This window comes from Mauremys mutica, chromosome 3 (genome assembly GCF_020497125.1).
Source record: "Mauremys mutica isolate MM-2020 ecotype Southern chromosome 3, ASM2049712v1, whole genome shotgun sequence".
NCBI lineage: Eukaryota > Metazoa > Chordata > Testudines > Geoemydidae > Mauremys > Mauremys mutica.
Window position 1 is genome coordinate 80,916 of NC_059074.1, and position 23,049 is coordinate 103,964.

The window sequence follows — 23,049 nt, forward strand, 5'->3', positions numbered from 1 at the left end:
AGGTGTTGAAATGAACTTAAACAGTAAAAACTGTAGTCATAGTCATACTGCAGTGTTTCTAGAATTGTGCAAAAAATGACATTCTCAGTTTGGATGCCATTGTTTCACCTTGCCTACAGGCTTATGGCTCCACTTGACAGCTCCACGTCATACCTCATCTAAATGTAGATTAAAATAAGCTTTCAAATGATACATAATATTGGTGCGTGTGGGGTAAGTACTTAAAACTCCAAAAATAGCTCTCTTTTTGGAGAATTGCCACATGCCTATTGTGCATGCTGCAAATTTCTATTCATCCTGTATATAGGCTTATTTACACAGGGGAGGAGGGGAGTCATAGGGCAAGCAAAGAGGGATTCTTCTCATCAAACAGATTCTAAGATATCTGTTTGCATAACAAATACTGTGTAGGTTTGGCACACACTTCTGATTTGATACAACTTCAAACCTAATTCACATGAATTTCCAGTTAGTTGAAAACTGATTTGAATTCTGCACTGGTACTTAATATTTTATATACTGTAAGTGTGGCCAACTGCCCAGATACCTGTCAAGACTATTTAATTTCAGTAGTCAGTAGACTTGGATGACCAAACACCTTTTAAAATGCCATACATACTATCTGAATACACTCCAGGTCAAATCCTCCTCCAAGTCTCATTGACATTGGAAAGATGCATTAGGCAGTAGTGCAAAGTCTACAAATTAGACAGATTAAATAAGCTTTTGAAATAGTCAGATGTGCTCTGGCAATATTTTAAATGACTTGTGGATTATGAAAATTTACTCCGTATCCGTTCATGAAAGAACAAAGATTCTCTGTATATCTGGATTCCCCAGGGTATAAATTGTCTGTCTAAAGGAATTTTTTTTTTCATGACACATACTACTTCTGGTCTGGATAAAAGATTGCTGTATGTATTCTCTCCAATACCCTTACTTTGAAAAGTCATCCAGAATAGGTAGGACAAGGCTCTAGTTGAATGAACTCCCAATTGGACATGTTAGTTCTGGTACGTGGACTTCCAGCTTGGGTGCCTGGGTTCTTAACCTGGGGATCATCCATTGGTATCTGGCGGTTGGGTTCCCCTTGCCCAACCCAAACTGCTAAATGGAAGCAGAGTTCCAGAATGGGGGAGTTCTGCTATGGAAAAGTGGGTACCAGTATAGAAGAGATTGAGAGCCACTTCACTAGAGCATCCAGTTTAGCTCCCAACACTAAGATCTTTCGTCTGAGCAGCATAAAATCCCTAAAGCTGCCTGCGTGGATCATGCTACAATGGTGCCTTAACAAATCTGGGTTTGAATTGCTCTCTGGGAGGGCCACAAATTCTGCAAGTCACAAACATAATAAGATGCTGTAGCACAGTGGTTCTCAAACTTTTGTGCTGGTGACCCCTTTCACATAGTAAGCCTCTGGGTGTGACCACCCCTTAAATATATACAAATGTCTTTTTAATTTATAACACCATTATAAATACTGGAGGCAAAGCAGGGTTTGAGGTGGAGTCTGACAGCTCATGATTCCCCCCTGATGAAATAACCTTGCGATCCCCTGAGGAGTCCCGACCCCTAGTTTGAGAACCTCTGGTGTAGCAAGCAATCTCTAGCAACTGTATTCCTGGTAGTAGTGATATCTGCCAGTAGGGTCAATGAGATTCCAGTCCTGGTGGCTGACCATTTCTTATGGTTAAAGTGACTGTTTTTGTTTTTTGTGGGGTTTTTTTTGTTTTGTTTCACTTACGTTCTAAATTTCCTCATAAAGTTGTCCGACTTTAGTCTTAATCAATCAGCTGGACTGCATTTTCCCTTGACTGCTAGATTTTGTGTAGCTTAGCCTCTCCTAGTAGTTTAGTTGTGGAAAAAGGGTCGTGTCCTCTGTAAGCAGGGCTAAAGTCTTACCTAAGTCTTCTAGATTTGTGGTCTATGGAGACAAGGGTAGAAGTAGATTCAGTGGATCAAGCTTTTGCATATAAAACTGTTATGAGCTTGTGGGACAATTACACTCAAATTATACCTACTGGTAAGTAGCCTTTCTGTCTAGTAGTCTCTGTTTATATAGCAACTTTTATTTAAAGATCTGTAAAGCACTTGAAAAACATGACTCACAGTACCCCTGTTAGGAAGGTGACTATTACAGATGGCAAACAAGCTTCAAGTGGCTTGTTCAAGATTACAGAGCAAATCAGCCAGAGATGGGAATTAGTTGCAGAAATCCTGTGCTCTAACGTCTCTCTCGACTACACCTCTCAAAATTCAAGTGAAAGCAGAATGTTGAATAATGCAAAAGCTAGGGTTCTAGATCTAGCATTTCTCAAGATAAGAGTTGTTAACTTTTTAGTGGCCACAATGTGGCATGGAGTGGAAGATGGTAACTGGAGTAATGTGGTTGATAAAGTCTTGCCTTGTGAACTTTAACCCAAATGCCTTTTACCATTCTGATTCTGCTTTTCAGAGGTGCAAGGTCTTCTGCTGTCAGGTCTAGAAATGAAGATATTTAGAAATTAGAAATGTCATCTTTGTCCCTTGCTGTTGCTGTGTTTTGTGCTGGCACTGGCCCAAGATGGATTATAGTGAGACTTGTGCCGGTGTAATTTTCAGTCCCTTGAGTGGATGAGCTAAAACCATAAGGAGATGCTAGTATATTGAGTTGTTTTCCGATGACTTCATTGTTTTTACTTCACAGGCTGATATAATTATTAAACTATGGAAAAATGGATTTACAGTAAATGACGGTGAACTCAGAAGCTACAAAGATGTTGCAAACCAGCAGTTCTTGGATTCAATTAAAAAAGGGCAAGTGAGCTTTGTCTACTGAGCCAGATTGTGTTAATGTACTTTGTACATTATACTCTAATGCTGCATGACCTTGTAACACAGTTGCTTTGCTTATACACTGCAACAGCTCTGTATGAATTTATACTGCTGTTGTCTAAACTGGGCATTAAGGGTATGTCTGCACTGCAGCTGGAAGGTGTGATTGCCAGCACAAGTAGACAGACTCATGCTGGCTCAGCTTGAGCTAGCGCACTGCAAAATAGCAGTGTAGACGCTGTGGCACTGTTGGCAGCTCAGGTTAGTCACCTGAATCCAAGCCTGCCCTGCTCCCTGGGTCTGAGCCCAAGCCGCTGCCTGTACCAAAATCTACCCTGCTATCTTTAGCATGTTAAACTTGTGCTAGCTCAGCTTAAGCTATCTACCCATACTGGGAATCACACCTCCCAATTGCAGTGAAACCTAATCTAATGCCTGTTAAATTGACCTAGCTATATTGCCCAGGGCTTTGAAAAATTGGGAACCATCTACAGTACAGTGCTGCAGCACCATAGCTGTGCCACTATAGCTGCTGTAGCATAGACATATCCTAACACTGCAAGAATTAATGTCCAGCCAATATAATAGCTTTTAGATGCTATGGTTACACACTCAAAAGTCCTGAAATAGACAAAACAGAATCCATGCCTTGAAGATCTTACTCTAAAGGTACAATACAGAATAGAGGACAAGACCAAGTGCCTGCCAGTAGTTTGATTAACTTGAGTGTAGACCAGGCAGTACTCGAGGTGTTTTCATTGTGGTTGTGGATACTCAGCCTGGTCAAGTTTGAGGCATATTGGTGGGGCATTTGTGGGGGGACATCTGTGGCCACTGCCCATTAATTTTTGTAAAACTTAAGGTCCGTCAGGGTTTCAGTCAATTACCTTCCCCCTCCCCTCCCACACACTAATTCACTATTTAAGTAAAATCTAAATCAAGGTAAACATTTTTTTACAGCTATATGAATTTTAGCCATTGTCTTTTAAATTACAAATCTTCCTTTCCACATTGTTTCAGGTCTAATTCAGTGTTAGCAGCACTTCAAAAACATTGTTTCATAAATTTGCTATAAAATCATTCTCCTCTGTGAATGCAGCATACAAGGATATGTGCTCCTATCCATAATCACGAGCAGCCTGTCATTAGCTGGGGAAGTACACAACTCTGAATCTATAAATACCCATATGCTGCTAGGGGAAGGCGAGGGGTGGGGTAGAGTGGACAAGCTTATCTTCTAGTGAAATAATTACAAGCTGTGAGCTTTCAGATGGTCCCTGGAAGGTAGTTAAATGTGAATAAAATATTGTTAGCCAAACAGTGTTTAATTCACTAAAGATCATAGATATTAGTGATCCTCTATAGAAAATGCTAAAATACCTACCTTATTTTGCTTAGTCTGTAGTTATACCTGTTAATCAAATGGGTTTCCATACTATCTGTCTTAAAAAGGAATTCTGTGTCAAAGGTGGTCTTTATCCCATTACCAAAGAATTAACATGCTGTAATGTCTAGTACACCTCTACCCCAATATAATGCGACCCGATATAACACTAATTTGGATAGAATGCAGTAAAGCAGCGCTTGGGCGGGGGGCTGCACGCTCTGGTGGATCAAAGCAAGTTCAATATAATGTGGTTTCACCTATAACACAGTAAGATTTTTTTGGCTCCCGAGGACAGCGTTATATCGGGGTAGAGATGTATTAACATTTCACAATTTTTATTAAAGATACTGGTGTTACATTTTGTAGTGTTTTGATACTTCATGATATATCTTTTTAAAACTGAACTATAGTTAACACAATACCCAGGATGTGTTCTCTTTGCTTTTTTCACTTCCTAGTTACTTCACAATTCAGTAATTTGCAATGGATGCGTATCTCATTAGTGTGATTTACAGATTATGCTGAGTACATGTTAGTAAAATAGTTGCAGTATCACTAACTCCTTTTGTATGGATAAGCCAGCCACATGTTAGTCAGAGCTGTTTCAGTTTTTAGACCAAATATCATTACTGTCTTCTCTTCACATACAGAAAGCCTTATTTTAATTTTGTCCATATTGGGTTTTTTTTTTAAAGGGAGTTGCCATTTGAGTTACAAAAGACTTTTGATGATGAGGTGGATGTGAAGGTGGAAGATAAGAAAGACGAGGTATATGTATTAAAGAAGCCAATATTTCACCCCTTTTCTGGACAAGGTTACCGGTTAGGCAGGTGAGTGGTCTGATGGGATGTATGCCTTCTGAGTGGGTTGAGGTAAGGGAATGATAACTCATATCTTCATCCTTTGTATGCTATCTATAGTAGTATTTTCTCCAATGATGCTATCCTGCCATACAAAGATTTAAATAGAAACACTGAATTTACTCTTTAAAGGCAACTATGCAAGATGCAGTCTATGAAGAAAAGGTGACTATGACATTCACTTAGAGGTTAGGACTACAAGGGGCAAGAATATCTCAACTAAATGACCAAGTTTCTTGGTATTCAGCCATGTAATTTGTCCCAGTAAAATAGTGTTTAAAATTACTTCAGACCATACATTAAACTGATTTATTTTTCTTTTTAATCCCCATCTCTTTAGTGCAGAAATTCTAATGATAGTTTTAAAACTAGACTGATCTTATAAACACTACAAATGGCATTGTGGTTTAGAGGATTGATCTTGAGGCTAGTTGCCCCGGGAGCTTTTGAATGCTAAACCCAGAGATGCTACTTGAGTGCTGATCTGGGGACCTCTCTACCTTAGTTTCTCTATCTGTAAAATAGGGATATTGCTTACCACAGGGGGGACACTGTGCAGATCGTCAGCACAATCCTTTGATGAATGTAACTATGTATGTGCCTCTTATTTCCAATAACCAGTCTAAAAATATCCCAATTGATAGCTGCTCTTGTGATTCTAAGTGAATGATTGAGAACTCTGTGCTCTAAAATACTGTAAATAAAGTAGATTTTTTTTGTAACCCTGATCGGGCCTGATTGTTAGCTAAGTCCTTGCCTCAGAGTCCATAATTAACACTTGTTGTTAATTCGATTTGAAGTTAAATCAATGCTCCAGATTGTTTCACACAAATTAAACTGCCTGTTAAAATGATGTCTGCAGATATGGAGGGAGAAATGGCAATGGCAAAACTTTGGGCAAATAAAAGTAGCCACCAAAATTTGAGATAAATAGGAAAAGCAAAATCTGGCTTGAATAGGGCTGGAATTTTGATTAAACGGTTGAGACAGATTGCTGACTTAACTCAACAACCCTGCCTCTTACCACTTATTTGTTGTGCTTTGTCATGCCTACACCACAGGGGTGGGCAAACTACAGCCCGCAGGCCAGATCTGGCCCATCAGGGCTTTGGATCCAGCCCACAGGATTGCCACCCCTGTGGTGCCATGGGCCCTGTGCCACTCCTGGAAGCGCTGGCACCATGTCCCTGTGGCCCCTGGGGGAGGAGGGGCAGAGGGCTCCGCGTACTGCCCTCACCTGTGGGTACCTCCCCCAAAGCTCCCATTGGTCAGGAACAGAGAACTGCAGCCAATGGGAGCTTTGGGGGAGGTACTCACAAGTGAGGGCAGCATGCTGAGCCCTCTGCTCCTCCTCCCCCAGGGGCTGCAGGGATGTGGTGCCAGCCGCTTCTGGGGGAGTGGTGCAAAGCTAGGGCAGGTAAATGGCTCCAGGCCAGAGTCTGCACCCTGAACCCCTCCTGAATCCCAACCCCTTGCCCTGAGCCCCCTCCTGCACTCCACATCCCCTCCTCTGCCCCAACCCCTTGCCCTGAATCCCTTCCTGTACACCGCACTCCCTCCCGCACCCCAACACCCTGCCCCAGCCCTACATTCATGGCCCTGCATGCAATTTCTCCACCCAGATATGGCCCTCGGGCCAAAAAGTTTGCCCACCCCTGCTATTGCAAGTAGTGATCCTGCCTTCCAACAGACAAACTAAAAACTGGAAACATGCTACTCTTCAATGTCTGTGTGTTCTGTTTACTAGTTTCATACAATGAAACATTTTACCACTTGCTCAGCATTTTTGTTGTTAAAGTTTGTAAGTTAAAATGTCTTGGTTTTGTTTTTTTTCCCGTTAGTCGAATCAATGATATATTGTAGCTTGTCTTGATAAAAGTAGTAAATATCATGCTAGTCTTGGAAACCGAGGCCATGCTTGGGGGTGAGTGGGTTGGGTGTCATGCACTTGCCTTCATAAATTAACACTGGCTATCCTACAGAATGTTATGATTCATTAAGGCAAGTATTCATTACTACTGAGAGAAAGGATGCTATTTTCACTGATCTAGGAAGGGACAGAATTCCTAAAGTGAATCATAGGCTATTAATGCTGTAGTCCAGGATCTGCTCCAGTGTGACTTCAGCTGCACTATACAATTTAGGACTGGTCTACGCTAAAAAAGTTAGGTTGACCCATCTACGTCTTTCAAAGATGTGAAAAATTCACATTCCTGAATAGTGCACTTAAGCTGACCTAACACCCAGTGTAGACAGAGCTAGGTTGACGGGAGAACCCCTCCCATCGGCATAGGTAGTGTCTACACTGAAATGCTACTGCACAGCTGTGGTGTTTCAAGTGTAGACAAGCCCTTACTCTCCACACTTGCATTTATTTGTAATTTACCAAGGGAATTGTAGAAAGAACCAAACATATAACTGGATAGCCTCCTTAAACTTGTGACTGATATGCAGTGTGTGTTAAAGCTTCTTTTATTAATATCCAGCAATCCTAATAGACATGCTACCAACACTTCTGTTGGGATAATTCTTAGCCCCAACAATGGAAAATGTGGTAGGGCAAATATTATAGTTTTGACTTGGGCACATCTGCCGGTGACTTCCTCAGGCGGTTTCTATTGAAAGATGAGATGGCAGTATTGGAACCAGTCTGTTACACTTGTGTGTGTGTGTGTGTATACACACACACACACACACACACACACACACACACACACACACACACGTATTCAGCTGAACTACTATATATTTTTCTTTTGTTATGCAAGCGGGCTCAATGAGACCTAGTTTTGAGTCCATTAAAATACTTTATTATTTTGTATTCTCTGTAAGTTTGTATGCCACTGTTCCACTACTGTGTTTAATGATTTTGTGATTTGTAATAGAAAAGCTTGGTTCTGAATCTTGGAAAGCTTAAGATGTAACTTTAAAATTATATCTCAGAAATACATTAACCAAAAAGACAGACTAAAATCTCTTGTGGCAAAAGTAGTGCATCAGCTGTAACCTCACTAGGGTAAAACAATGTGTGTCATAAACCTTTTACCATTAGACTAGGCAAAGCACTAGAAAACTTACTTTAGGGAGCAATCTTACATTGGCAGGGGATAGATCAAAGGGTCTAATGTCTTTTGAGAATCACGTAAATTAAAGATGAGAGAGAATGTAAAATGAGCAAGCCTTTAAAAGCAATGATCTTTCTAAAGGTAAGAAGGCTCTTCCCCCACCCCCCTTTGTATTTTAGCCTCATTTCCTGCCACTAGAGGGCTTTACACATCAATTTTGCAAGAGGGTGATTCTAGGTATAGTACAGGAATACACTTGAAAACTAGGCTGTTCGCTTTTTAACTTTATTCCCCATACTTGGATAAACATTTGGTCGCTTTGAAGTATTTTTTGTGCAGTAGAACTAGCTGCTCTAATAATATAAGGTGTCAAAAATTGCTTCTCAATCATTTTTGTGAGACAGTTGACCACTTCATACATATAAATAGGTATATCTCCATATATTATCTCATAGAGCTGGAAGGAACCCTGAAAAGTCATCGAGTCCTGCCCCCTGCCTTCACTAGCAGGACCACATACTGATTTTGCCCCAGAGCCCTAAGTGGCCCCCTCAAGGATTGAACTCTCAACCCTGGGTTTAGCAGGCTAATGCTCAAACCACTGAGCTATCCCTCCATTTATGTGAGTAGCTGAAGTTACCCCTTGTTAGATTTAGATGTATTTCTGTTCTCCCTCAATGCTGCCCACTCAACATTTATTTTTGTGGTCAGGAGAACCATTGTAATTTAATTAGGTGCTATAAGGTTAAGCAAGAGCAGCAAAAAGAACAAAAGAGCAGGGTATGAGAAAAGAGAGTAGAAAGGTGGATTGGAACAGATGGATGACTGCTGACGTGTTTTTTAATACTGATTTTGAATAATCAAATTAACCTGTAAGACTTTGGTTTTTCCATTGTACCTCTGTGTTTTACCTAAACCTAAATATTTGTAGTTGAAGTGCAGTGTATCTCTGAGTACACGTTGTATATAGTTGTAATCTATCAACCATGATACAATTAAAAAGTTAGGCCACATAAAGCGAGGAAGCCATATTTAACCCTTAATATCTAAAATTATTACATTGGACCACTTATTGCAAGTATGTTTATAATTTATAAGATTTAGAACTAGCCTTTATTTATTTCAGTGTTGAGAGATTTATTCCACCACTCTTAGAGCACAGTACACATCACTAATGTAATCTATTTTTTATGTTTTATAAAAAGGTAAGTACCACACACATCAGTTAAGCCCTCCAACAAATTACTGTTAGCCTGCAAATTCTTCAGTCAAATTCCTGAAAGTGTTACTTTATTTCCTCCCAGTGAAGGAGACCTAGGCAACGGAACATCAAGTTCTGTTCTTTAGGCATTTAATTCTACATCTTATCTTTTATCACTTAAATCTCTCTCTCAATCTCTTAAATAATTATTTAAAATAATCTTTATTTTCATTAACAGAAATAGGGTATTCTCTCCCTTAACGTCATGTTTGAAGTTGTCAAGTTGAAGAGTTGTTGCATCTCTCTAGTAAAGCCTCAACCTCAATTTGTATTCCTAGGCTGGTGCACATTAGTTGTTAGTACACTCTGACAGGATTTAGAACCTCCTAGAACTATTTCAGTTCAGTCAAAATAGATGAGGTGATGACTGTTCTAGCTTATGATTTTATGTGCACTGAATAATCTTGTTTGGCTCTTCTTTCCAGTGCGACTCCAAGAATAATTTCTAAAGTGAAAAAGGACCTTGAAGCTGAGAACAAAAGGCCTCTTCCTTCAATAACGCTAAACAATTTGGAACCAGTCACTAATATCCAGATTTGGTTAGCAGATGGGGAAAGGATAGTACAAAAGTTTAATGTTTCTCATAGGTAAGATTATCTTATCACTATCCCATTAACTCTTTTTTTTTTTTTACACTAATATGTCTAGAAATTCTGTAAGTATTTATATGGCCCCTCATCATCTGAGTTCCTCTCAGATACACACAAATAAAAATGACCTTTTTTTGTCCTTTCAAGCCTGTAGGAGAAACCAATCAAATTCTGTGTGTACCCTCTGTGCAGCAGAAGGAAAAGCAAAATGTAACTGCCAATGAATGTAACAGACTGCCAAGTTAATTGATCAAGATCTGCGTAATACTGATTTATCAAGGCATAACTATTGGATTTTTTGTCATTTTACTGGGAGTTAAGTGTTTTTGAGGTGTCTATAATTCCTTGATGCAGGTCTGTTATAGGGGATCTTTTAGGGGCAGTACAGATTTTTATTGTTTTGTTTAAGGTTTTTCCTTTTTTGTACAGCTCATTTATTTTTAACATCATTTGGCTTCAAAAAAACAAGTGTCTTCCAGGAAGTTCCTCCAAAGAATTTGAATGAGAAACTGTCTAATAAAAGCAGTTGATTAATCCCAGCCATGAGCAAACACTAGTAGCAAGTGAGGACGGGGTGGACAGTGTGACAGACATGAGGGCTTGAAAAATCCATTTGCCTGGGTCAAGTAGAAAGCACTCCTTGGTAAATGCTATCAATGTCTAAGTGCCTAAGCTTTCACTCCTTAAAATTAAACAAATTTTTCTAGCCCTTATGGTTACAGAAAGAACCTTCTAGATATGAATTTATTCTAACCCAGTGTCTGCAGACTGATGAAGAGGATTCAGATCCGCTGCTGCTGCTCATAGCTTTCCTAAGCTTCAGCAGAGGTGAAAAGGATCAGAATCTCATCAACTTTCATTGCTGCTATTGAGAACCCTGTGGGCAGCAATGATCTGGGCAGATTCAGATTGCCTCAGCAGCACAATCAATCTGCTGGTGAGGAGGGCCCAAAAACTGAGGCTGGAGGGGAGAGGTAGCGTAGCAGAAATACACACCCCACAAAGCAGCCAGGAAACTGAGGGAGAAGAACAGTAGTGGAAACCCCATCCATCCTTGCTTCAGCTGGGAGATAATGTTTCTCATCCCTCTCAGCAGTCAAAGGAAGTTATGGGAGGTGATCCAGATTTTCAGACACACCCCTGAGCAGGGTCCAAGGTCAGAAGGGTGGTGGAATCCCAGCATCCTGCAGGGGGAAGAGAACTCATCTAGGTGTCTGTCCTGACAGTGTGGGTGGAACACTTCAAACCAGTCTGTGGCTAATAGGTCTACGGGGTGTCTAGTAAAACTTTCAAGCCCTGCAAGTGGCTGTGATAAGGCAGTAGTTCAGTGTACACGTTTTCGAGGGGAAAGTAGGATCAACTACTAAAGGAGATCGGTTTGAAGAACTACAACCTTCAGCGACCTTTTCCTGTAGTCTACTATGCTGATAGCACAACTGTAATATATAGAATGAATATCTTGTGCTATATGTCTCTGAAGTGAGTAAAGTGCCGATAAAGCTTAACTTCAACATCAGTTCAGGTTGTATTGCTCTCTAGTACACTGTATATTGGTTTATACCCAGTCAGGATGGCAGACTAAGGAAGACTTAGCAGTTACAGGCTGACTCTGAATTCAACAAGATACTAGAAGTCTGAGAGGATCCATTTGTTAGTATTCATTGTCTCTAAAGATCTCTAAACTCGTACAATCCAAATAAGTCCATTACTATAGTGGATCGTTATTAATGAAGGGTGCATTTGCATTTTGATTATTAAACCCATTATTGGAGGGTTCAATATTTTTCCTATTTCAAAATGAATAGATTAAAATTCCTAATACAAGTTTTCATCCTAGTGCAAATAGATTCATCTTAAAAGTTCTTCAGACCAGTCTTATCTGACAAATTGTAGAACAGCCCCTTTCACATAACCATATTGTCAGAAAACAGTTATTCTATCATAACTTGTATTTGTGCTAGTGCACCAGTGAGCTTCTGTGGTCTGTTGTACATATACATGCACCGTAGTTAAAAATAACTTATAGAAATGTTAAGGCAAATTCAAGAGACTTGACTTTATGGTACTGTGATATCCTTAAGCATTATCATCATAAACATGTTTTTTCATTGGAGGTCCAGAAAAAGGCTAAAAGCACTCTCTAGTATATGTACTGCTGTGCTTGGGCTAAAGTTTCAGATAAGGGAAAAACCAGTATGTGCTTCTGACCTTAAATAGTTCAAGTGTAAATTCCACAACTTCCATATCTAACATTAATATAGTGCTGGTGAAGGGTCCCAGGTGACATGCCTGAAGTCACAGAGCAGGTAGAATTTCAGGGTATTTTATGTGCAGAATTAAAGAGAAACCAGAATGAAGGCACTAAAGAATTTGTAGTGTTCAGCTAGCATGCCAGTTGCTGGGTCATAGTGAGTGCTATGGGAATGTGTTGTGTAGATTACCTATAGGGGTTTATTGCAACTCATGGCTGAAAAAGAGAGTATGTATAGTATATAAAAATTAGTTCCACTAGCTGTGCAAGAATCATACTTTGGAAACTGTCAGAGAGCCTGCATATGTGCTGCATTGTGTGCATGACTTGTGCTCAACCCCACACCTCTTGAAATAATTGACTCAAATGCTTAGAAGGATTGTAACTTGCTGGTTTTTTTCTTTACTTTTTCAGAATAAGCCATGTCAGAGACTTCATAACAAAATATCAAGGATCGCAGGGAAGTGTTCCTTTCTGCCTGACCACATCTCTTCCTTTCCTAGAGCTGCTGGATGAGACTCTCACTCTGGAGGAAGCTAATCTGCAAAATGCTGTTATAGTTCAGAGACTTCAGAAAACAACTGAGCCTTTCAGAAGTTTTTCATAGTCTTTGGTTTTAGAAGTACCTTGATTATGACAGTAGAACTGCTGCTGCAAGTAATGGCCAAAAAAACATAAAGACTTACCCGAACAAATTAGTATTCAACTCACCAAAAGTCTACATATAAGTTGAACTAAACTAGACAAAACCAAAAAAACCCTGAACAGCAATATCTGGATGCACTGTATCATCTCCACAAAGCTGCACTCTTCTTAAAGAGCAAAATGTGTGTTTTGTGCTGTAGTTTGAGGTATTTTCTAAGCATTTCAGTATTTGGAGATTGGCAGTAATGAAGCAGAGGTAACCTAGTAAGACAGGGACCATCATCTAAGTTCCTCCTAGCTAGAAAGCACTGATGGCCTTTTAAAGGCATGTTTGGGTTAAAATCATGATTCTAAAAGACTTGTATTACTAACAGCAATTTATTAAATTTGACTTAATTTTCCACTTAATTTTATTTTTTCACTTCAGTTTGGACAGTGAAACTAAACCACTTGGTTTCACTCATGTTTCTATAAGTCAATTTCAGGTTGTGAGTCTCTTACCCTAATGTTTAGATTACAGATGCTTCAATGGCAGATTTACATGTAAACACTTTTCACTATTTCCATAGAAACTCTTTAAAATAAAGAAATCATGAAAAGCTACTGCAATGAAGTTTAACAATCTGAATTTTGGGACTTCCCTTTCAAAGCCTGTATTACACTTGTACACATGAGAACATCTCAAGACAAGAATGAGTTGGCTCCATTGCATACTGTACGTGAGGTGTTACATCATAAACTTTTTTGCTTTTCCTAATGGTTGAAGTAGCTGCTTGCCTCACTGGCAGCTCTGTTCCCATCCCCCAAGACATGGAATGTCATGACAGGTGTGCTTTGAACTACATGTGCCACTAGCAGCGTAATCCATTCTGAACCATGTAAGAGACAAGCATGACACCCAGTAGTTCTAACAGTAGATGAAAGATGGCGATAGAGAAATATATAGTGAAAATACAAACCTTCATCTATGCCAAATTGCCAGCTATGGGCAGAGCTAATTTGCACATGTAAGTCTTCCAATAACATTTTAAAACCCTTATTTTGGCAATAAAGCTGTTTCCTTCTCTATTCGTTTGTTCTTTATATCGGTCCTCACTTTGTTTGGTTTATTTTGCAACTTATAAAATATGCCCATCGTCTGCTTTTAATTCATGTCCCCATGGCCAATTACAATTAGTGTGTCATACATTACCTTTTGAGAAACCAATATAAGTACTGTAGATTTTTGCATAGTTTTGCTAGATAGTTTGTATGAATCATTAAGTTCAGTAGTGTGTGGATTTGGAATGGAGCCATAAAGGTCTGTTAGATGTGATTATTTTTTTTTCCTGGACCCTTCAATGAAGAGTAACTGGTTTTGTGCTGCATTCAAAAGGGGAAATTGTTTGGTTTAATACTTTTATTTACTACAGTTAAGTGAGAGGGTTTGTTTTTTGGGAAATATAAGATTACGGCACTGCAGTGACCTTAGTTCTGCATAAATCAAAGAATCCTTGAACCCTGGATGACTTGCTTTTTTTGCTGCATCACCCATGCTGAGGTATGTATGAAGCTGTCTAGACAACATGAATGGTATGGTTTGAAATTTAGCTTCCCAATACTTCATTCAATGGAGAGACAAGTTCAAAAAATGTATCTTTAAAAATTATGGGGTTTTTTGTACAAATTTATTTTGCACCACTTAACTAAGTTAATTACTTGCTCTTCATTCAGTCTGGATAACACAAATATACACCCCAGTTTTGCTTTCTGTTAATTTCACTTCCTGACTCCTGTTAGCGCACACAGCACATGGAATGTTCAGTTGCAAGCATTCTCTTTTTGACCCTGATGCTAGTAAGGGTTCTAAAACCACGCTCCTTTCATTTTCTAACAAAATGGAATTTTGGGTGCAAAACATCCTAATAATTCCAGTCCTGGTAAGAACTGGGGAACTAAATCAGGTACACTCCTTTTAAAAAAAATAGTACAGTAGACACCCACTGTGGTATATCTGACTTATAATTTGCAGAGCTGCCTTTAAGACACAGGATTCTCAAATTCAATGCATTTGAATCTCTAATATAAAACTATGAGTATAGGAAAATGCATGCATTTGATCATAAGATGTCAATGTTCTATTACATAGAATGTGCATGACACCTCTAAATAGCAGTATCCTGCTCCTGCATGTGTATATGAAATATCTTTTATTGTACTACCTTCTGTTGGTGAAAGAGACAAGCTTTTGAGCTACACAGAGTTCTTCAGGTTTAGGAAAGGAGATATATATGCAATGTAGACATTTAGTAAGAAGAGTTAGTGCAACACAATTGAAGTACACAAAATCAGATTAAATGTAGGCAGTTGTTCTTTCCAAACCATGGTAATAGGGTAAGGAGCAGTGTATATTACTATATTGCAATATTTGTTCACTTTTATGCTACTACTCCCTACAAAGATTAGAGTATCCCTGTTTGGTTATGGGCTCTGTGATGGATTATAATCTGCATTTTCTTGAAACAATGATTGTGGCTGCAGTTGCAAAAAAGACTTTAAATAGTACAAATGTGATGGTTGTTTGTGAATCCAAAGCCTTAACATAACTTGGAAAGTCAAAATGGCCTAGAGCAAAATGACTTAAAGATACTGTAACCTCTCCCCCCCTGCAACAAAGGCACAATTTAAGCAAGAAACTGAAAATGAGTTCAGACATCTGCATTTGTGTATTATTCCCCTGCTTCTGTATTTCAACACCTGGAAACACTTTAAAACTAAATTAGAAATTGCATCCTGTGCTGGGTTAAGAAAATCCTTTTTTTCCTTTCTTTTTAATGGGGCACTTGACTTTTGCTTAGTTTAGCCTGTTTCTAGAACAACATTTGGATTAAGGTTAACAAGTGAGAAATGCTGGGGGAGTGGCTCAAATAAAGATTAACTAAATTTACCATCTGTGTTAAGCCTCCAGTGCAAGGCATTTAAAGGGCCTGATTCAAAGCCTGTTGGAAAAAACTTCTGTTGCCTTCAATGGATTTTGGACTAGGCTCTAAATATGAAACTGAAATTGTAGCCTAAACTTGACTGCGTGAATGAAAAATAAATCATACTGTCTGAACTCATCATGCTGGCCTGTCTAGGTAATTCTTTGAAAAGCCTAATTCTTTAGATTATGAAAATTTGCTGCTACAACCATTTTTGGCAACAGGGGCAGCTCTAGCAATTTTGCTGCCCCAAGCACGATGGCACGCTGCGGGGGGCGCTCTGCCGGTTGCCGGTCCCACGGCTCCGGTGGACCTCCCGCAGACGTGCCTGCGGAGGGTCCGCTGGTCCCGTGGCTCCGGTGGAGCATCCGCAGGCATGCCTGCGGGAGGTCCACTAGAGCTGCCTGCCGGCGACCGGCAGAGCGCCCCCCACCGCATGCCACCCCAAGCACACGCTTGGCATGCTGGGGCCTGGAGCCGGCCCTGTTTGGCAATATAGGTTGCAGAAGGGTTGAATATCAAAAATTATTGCTTAGTTTGCTATGACTGTTCTGAAGCCAGGGAGCCACTGTTTAGACTGAATTCAGTTAAATAATTACAGTAGTTGAGCTGTTAAAAATCAGTTTGGCCAGCAGGTGCTGCACATGTGGATTGGTTAATGAATATTCCCCCCAGAAAAAAGTCCCTATTTATTAATTCTAAAAAAGAAGGGGTGAAAAAGTCTTACTCTGCATCTGCAACCTGAAGTTCTTTCAAACTAACTAATCCACTCTAAGGCTCCGGTTGGAGGAACCACTGCAAAGCTTTGCTAATCAGTACATTTAGTTTCATGCCTAAAGCAGAAATATTATTCCTTTGCCCCTAGGGAAGCAAAATTTGGTTATAGAGAATTTGTTGTACAGAAACAAAATAAGTAACTCGAAAAGCACCCTCCCCCTGGGCGTAATAGCGTTGACATGGCCCTAAAACACCCATGCCAAGTTTCAGCCTTCGGTGACTATTTTTGATTGTCCAATTGCTCGAAAACAGGTGTGCCGACAGACATCTGCTGTGTTAGAGCCACCTTAAACGCCACCTTGTAATTAACAATGGTGCCGTTGGATGGGTTGGTTATTTATAAAGGCACACATTGCGGGCGTTTTTTCTTATACCTACTTTGTGAGTGAATATGGGTCGGATCTGGCTCTTAAATTATTTTGGTAATATGATCCCGAGAGTTTTAAAACAAGAATATAACTGTGCAGGCGGCCTCCTGAAGCCCAAGTATCATAAATATTTAGAATAAGCTCTAGTTAATATTTGAAACTAAATTAATTTAAACTACGTTGGGGGGGGGGGGATGGAACTGTGCCGCCTTATTCTCCAATCCTTAGTTCAAGAGAAATTTACCACGGGGTTCGGCCGGGTCTGTGGCTCAGCTACAGAGACGAGGCAAGGGCACCTCCTCTCGGAAAAGGGTCTTTCACGTGGGACGATTCTAAAACTTCCGCTTAAACAAATACGGACGAGATGAAATGCAGGGTTGTGCAACCCTAACTTTGGCGTTTGTGGACAGCGCAGGAATTGGGAAGGGCGTTAGCATTTCGGATCTGCGGCCCGGCCCAGGGGACTGTATAGGAAATGCTGACGTTGTACAGCCCGGCGCGCTGTGCAATTTATCCCGCGTTGTGACGTCTCTTGCAAGGATCTTGCCTCGCTCCGGTAAAATAAAGTCGGGCTTCTTATTTTGCAAGTTGTTTGGAGAGAATTTATTTCTTTTTCTTTCCCAATGGCGAAGAACAACTCCGCGCCTTCTCCCCGTGGCTCAGGGTTTGCAGCTCTGCTGGGGAAAGTGTCCAAACAAAGTGTGCTGCTCACCGCCCTGATCCGTGCTAAGCGATGCAGCCCGACTCTGTGCATGTCAGGCAGGTGGAGCCGCCCTCCCAGCTCTGCCTCAGCGGCTAACGGGAGGGGGGTGGCTGGATCCCTTTGCAGCGGGGCTGCCGCAGCTCCTCCTTCCCGCGCCCGGAGCATGCTAGCAGGGGGGCTCGGAGTGCAGCGACCCTGCAGGGAGTCTCGCTCCCCAGCCAGTGGCGGAGCAAGAGCAGCAACCCCCGAGGCTCCCCAGGGAGCTGCGGCCCTTCGCTGCTTCTCCCGCGCCTCCGATGGCTGCGGAGGGGCCCCGAGCAGCTACGAGCTCGGCCCGGCCCCGCCCCCCGGGCTGGCAGGTGCTGAAAAGCCCCGCGGCGGACTGCGTGGGGGGCGGCGGTGCTGGGGCATGGCTGGTGCTGGAGGGGACACCCCGCAGCAGGGGGACGGGCCCGGGAAAGCAGCGCCCAAGGCCGCCCTTCTCCCGGAGGAGCCGCCGCGGGAACAAGCGCTCCGGCGCTCAGCAGAAGAGGTGAGCGGCTGCGACTGCCCGTCGGGTCCCCAGCGTCGCCCCTCGGGGCTGCGGGGCGTGCAGGGCTCGGACCTCCTTTGCTCTAGGCCCTTCCCCCCGCCGGCATCTGGACGAGTCCGCCAGGGACCTCCCTGAGAATCTGAATTCCAGTGTCCTAGAAACATCCATGCGCTCCGGCCAGCGGGCGGCTGGTCCCGCGACAGGCACTGGCTGGCTGAGCTGCTTGAGTGGGTTCCAGGGATCCTCCTCTTGGCTGGACTCCCACCCTGTGCAATGTGAACGAAACTCATCAGCTCCTCAATGAACGGTGACTTCACCCCCCCTCCATGTAATTGTATTACTTTCCCTAAATTCCTGCCCCTCCAAGAATAAACGTCTTGTGTAGCTGCTTCTGAGGTAGCACCTCCTCGGGGGAATCAGAAACATTAGATGCCTCTTTGAGAACTTTGTCACCAAACAGAAGGCAGAATTGGAGTGGTTTCTATGGCAGAGAGATTTTATCCACTGGGATTTGAGAGAACACGGTATAGATAGATAGATTAGATATGTATTCTTCTTAGCATAGATCATATTTCCCCAAGTGCTAGATATTTTCACTGTTTGCAGTGTTGTAGTAGTGTTGGTCCCAGGATATGAGAGAGACAAGGTGAATGAGGTAATATCTTTTAGTGGACCAACTTCTGTTGGTGAAAAGGCAAGCTTTTAAGCTACACAGAGCTCTTCTTCAGATATTTTCAAAGTGTTTCCATAGCAATTCTTCACCCTTATCCCTTAATGTTGTGCTAGACTCAGGATATCTTTTTTTCAGGAGCAAAATGTCCAGTGTGTCTCATTCCTTGGTATTAATTAGGGGGGGAAATGGAGTAATTTTTCATCCATCTTCTTTGTGATCATGTTCCCCCTGCAACAGAGCAAGAGTCACAGACTGAAGGGTGGCATTTTGGGGGGAACCCTTTACTACGTTGTTTGTAGCATATGATTGGAGAAGTGTGTGTTGAGAGATCTAACAGTACTCCAGGAAGTATTTGTATCTTCCTAGAATGCAGTTTTCCAGCTATAAAAGAAGATGAATATTTCCGTTTAAATTGCAGCTTGTGTGCATTTGTCTATATAGATATGAGCATGTGCGTTCAGTTTAAAAATGGGACTATTGTTCCATACCGGTGTGAGAAATTAAGCACACAAATTGGGAAATGCAGTTAAAGCTGAAATATCAACCTTGCTACACAAAAGATAGCAGTGTTAAAATGTCATCTTAAATATTTACCTAGTAATACATTATAAACTGGAATCTGATAGGTAACACCATATACAGCTTTGTAATATGCCATATCCAGACTGAAAAAAACCAACTTTTTAAAAGGGAAAAAATCAAAATGGAAGAAGCCATCCCTTTAATTTCTGCAAATTCATCGGCAGAGTTAAACTCATGTTGAGAGACAGGGTTGGGGTGAAGCATAATACTGGGAAAGTTTCTCATCATGTGTTGAATCAGATAAACCTCAACTTAAACTATCTGAAAGCCTCAGCTGCTGCTATCCCTTCCCATTCCTCTTAAACCACTATTGGTTTTGTTCTGGACCTGCTTGATAAAGAAGAGCTTGTGACAAAATGTGTGTACACCCAGCCACAGTCCATCCAGCTACTGAAATATCTTCTTCCAGTTGCACAGGATTGCTTTTGCTAGTTGTCTTCTGTACCCACAAACACTTATTACTAATATTCTATTCAGTTTCAGTTCACATTTGTGAAGGAAGTAAAATTCCCAAGAAAATGAGATGTAGTTATTCAGATTAAAGACACTATTATATATTAGAGAGACTTTCAAACTTACTTAAATTAAAAAAAATCCACCATTCTACTTCAGAAGTGGAATTGCTCATTTTCTGTGTTAAAACTTCTTGCTTTACCTTAGATTCATAGATCTCATGGCCAGAAAGGACCATTGCGATAATTTAGTCTGACCTGCTGTATAAACGCAGGCCATAGAAACTTCCCTAAAGTACTTCCTAGAGTGTAGGATTTTTTTTCTAAAATATATCTTCATATAACAATTGTCAGTTATGGAGAAATGACCCAAATTGTTCCAATAGTTAATTATTCTCACTATTAAAAATTTACTCCTTATTTCCCATTTGAATTTGCCTGCCTTTCCTGAGATATGTGTGATTGTTTCATTATTGTATTTTGTACAGTTTTTAACTGTACCGTAGTAAGTGCAAGGTTTCAAAGTGGATCTGAAGATAATAAGGAAAGAAGCTCAATCTTTCTTGCCCTCCTCCTCTTCCCCTCACTCCCATTTTTAAAAATAAATATTCAGGCTGGAGCTTTCTCTCCCTTCACCCTGCTTCTGAAACAATCTGTAGAAGCAACTTGAGACTTAAATAACTTTGTTCAAATACAACTTAAAGAATCTCTCAAAGCTAGCCAGACTTCGTTTCAATCCAAAAAAGCATGAGTGAAAAATGAACTCACTGAATGGCTAATTCTCCTGTTTAAAAAAAAATGGGTTTAAGAGCTATTATGGTTACCTTTATTACAGCTGTGCCTAAAGGTTCCATATTGAATTAGAGCCCTATCATGCTAAGCAGTGCACAAACACACAGAAAGTGTCCCTCTTCCGAAGAGCCCAGAGTATAATTTTTGAGATAAGCAATGAGAGGGTGGCATTCACAAACAGAAGGTAAGAAAGGGAAGGAAGGATGAAAGTAATGTTGATTTAAAATCATGTGCTTTGTAAAAGAATCTCATATAGACCTGGAATGCAGGCTTTGCACCCCCTTATCATGTTGATTTGTGCCTTGGGTGTGAGCAGGCTCAGTGATGGTGAGGGGAAATCGGATTCTCTTGCAATAAATGATTTGTGTTCAGCAATGCCAGAGTAATTAGAAACCTCTTTGGGTGCAATTCATCAGAGCCTACCACTAATGTCACAGCCCAGTCTGGCAAAACAAATACAAGGAGAAATTGAGACTGAATGCCTCTGAGGTGGAGCGCAGTTTAAAATGCTGACAAAAGAAAACAGAGACAAGCATAGCACTTAATTCCTGGAGACCAGTGGGTCACTGTGTTAGGCACCATACAACAAATAACTGAAACTTGGTCCCAGCTTGTTACATCTTGCAATCTAAGTTTAAGATGAGTCAATAGGTGGATATAATAGATAGGGGTGGGGCATAAGATAACAGTGAGACAGTTATCAATAGTGTAATAAGCAGTGGTCACAGCACCCCAGCTACCTATTCACTGTCAAGTATTTCACAAGTGGCTCATCCTAGGTGAGTTTAAAGGAGGATAATGCAGTGGCCTGGTGCATTTTTGCAGGGAGCTCCTTCTCTGCATACAGCTAGTATGGAAGAAAGGGTGAAAGTGCATGTTGAAAAAATTTCAAATGGGCAATCAAGGGTGGAATCTTGCAGTTTATCCTTATATTTAAAAGGCAATATTAAAAATAATCCAGCTTTCTGTCCTGTAAAGACCTACCACTCTAAGCCTTTCTACAAGAAAATGTCTAATACACTTCATCCTTTATAAAAACAATGTGTTTGTATCACAATAACATCTAGAGGCACCAACCAAGATCTGGAACCCATTGTGCGAGGCATTTGTACAAACCTATAGTAAGACACAGTCCCTGCCTCTGTGAAATAGATAAGACACATAGGGTGAGAGAAAGGAAGTGTTATTGTTCCCATTTTACAGATGAGAGTACTGAGGCTCAAAGATTAAGTACTTTGCCCAAGGCCACTGAAGAAGCCTGACAGAGCCCTACCCAAAAGACCATCCTTTGTCCCATTGTAAATCCCTTGGGCTGTTCAATGTGGGCTTACAGTTTCAAACCTTTGCAATGTTTAAGCATGTAGTAATGCACAACTGTATGTTCTAGTGTCAGAGGCCAATTAAATCTCTAGTGAAAATTAAGCATAAAGAGGGGGACTTGCACCCCGAGTATGAGACTTTCAAAAGTGTTCATCTCAGCATGCTGCTCCGAACTCTTTTTTCCCCCTAACGTACAACACTCTTAAAACAAGAAGTCTCTTGTGGAGGAAGTAGTATCCTCACTGTACAGATGGGGAAAGTAAGGCACAGAGTGCATTAGAGCAATGATTAGAATTTAGGAATTTCCAGCCATTTACTTTCACCACTAGATTCACTGCCTCAAACACCATTGCCCCTTTCTAAGGCTACGAGAGGCAACATAGTCTAGTTGAATGAGCACAGGAGTCAAAAAACCTGGTTCTAATCTCTACTGAATCTTTGGCAAGTCATTTAACTTCTCTGCCTCTGTTTCCTCATCTGTCATGTGGCTTATTACTTGCAAGGATAGATGATAATTGTTTGAGCAGAGCTTCAAACGTGCAAAACTCCCTATAAGTGAGTGATATTGTACTGAATATAATCAGATTCCAGCTGCTCATTTTATTCAAGCAATGGCATACATAGCTATAAACAAAATTAGTCACAGGTGAAAGCCTTCATTAACTGCTGCTGAGACAAAAATGTTAACTTTGCTTGAAGGTGATCTGTAAGTATGCTACCCAAGCAGCCTAGCAGTATCTAGAAGGTGAGTAGAATTTCAATGAGACTTCTTAATCAAAAATGTAAAAGTATTGAGATCCTTAACTTTCTAGCCGTGAAGCTGACTGGAGAAATGAGAGCTGCTCAAGTCTGTAAGTTTAATTTTTTTTTATTTATTGCTGATTATTTCACAATTTAATATAACTATTCTGATTTCTAGTTCTTAAATATTAACTATGATGGACTGGAACTGCTATATAATAATTTTGAATACAGTATGTCACCTAGGCAGTGAGGTGAAGTTACTGTACGGGAAAG

General features: G+C 40.8%; 2 protein-coding genes across 4 annotated transcripts in view; both read left to right on the plus strand.

Moving 5' to 3' along the window:
- LOC123367668 (UBX domain-containing protein 2A-like) overlaps nt 1-13,901 on the plus strand; it is a 33,707-nt gene extending 19,806 nt beyond the window's left edge. For all 3 annotated transcript variants that reach the window (XM_045012038.1, XM_045012037.1, XM_045012036.1), the window contains exons 4-7: nt 2,687-2,796; nt 4,897-5,031; nt 9,813-9,974; nt 12,643-13,901. In XM_045012038.1, coding sequence (XP_044867973.1) covers nt 2,687-2,796; nt 4,897-5,031; nt 9,813-9,974; nt 12,643-12,835 — 600 coding nt within the window. In that variant the 3' untranslated portion in view covers nt 12,836-13,901. The remainder of the gene's footprint in view (nt 1-2,686; nt 2,797-4,896; nt 5,032-9,812; nt 9,975-12,642) is intronic.
- A 4,189-nt stretch (nt 13,902-18,090) lies between these two features.
- LOC123367004 (major facilitator superfamily domain-containing protein 2B-like) overlaps nt 18,091-23,049 on the plus strand; it is a 62,427-nt gene continuing 57,468 nt past the window's right edge. Inside the window, exon 1 of the mRNA XM_045010978.1 lies at nt 18,091-18,213. Coding sequence (XP_044866913.1) covers nt 18,091-18,213 — 123 coding nt within the window. The remainder of the gene's footprint in view (nt 18,214-23,049) is intronic.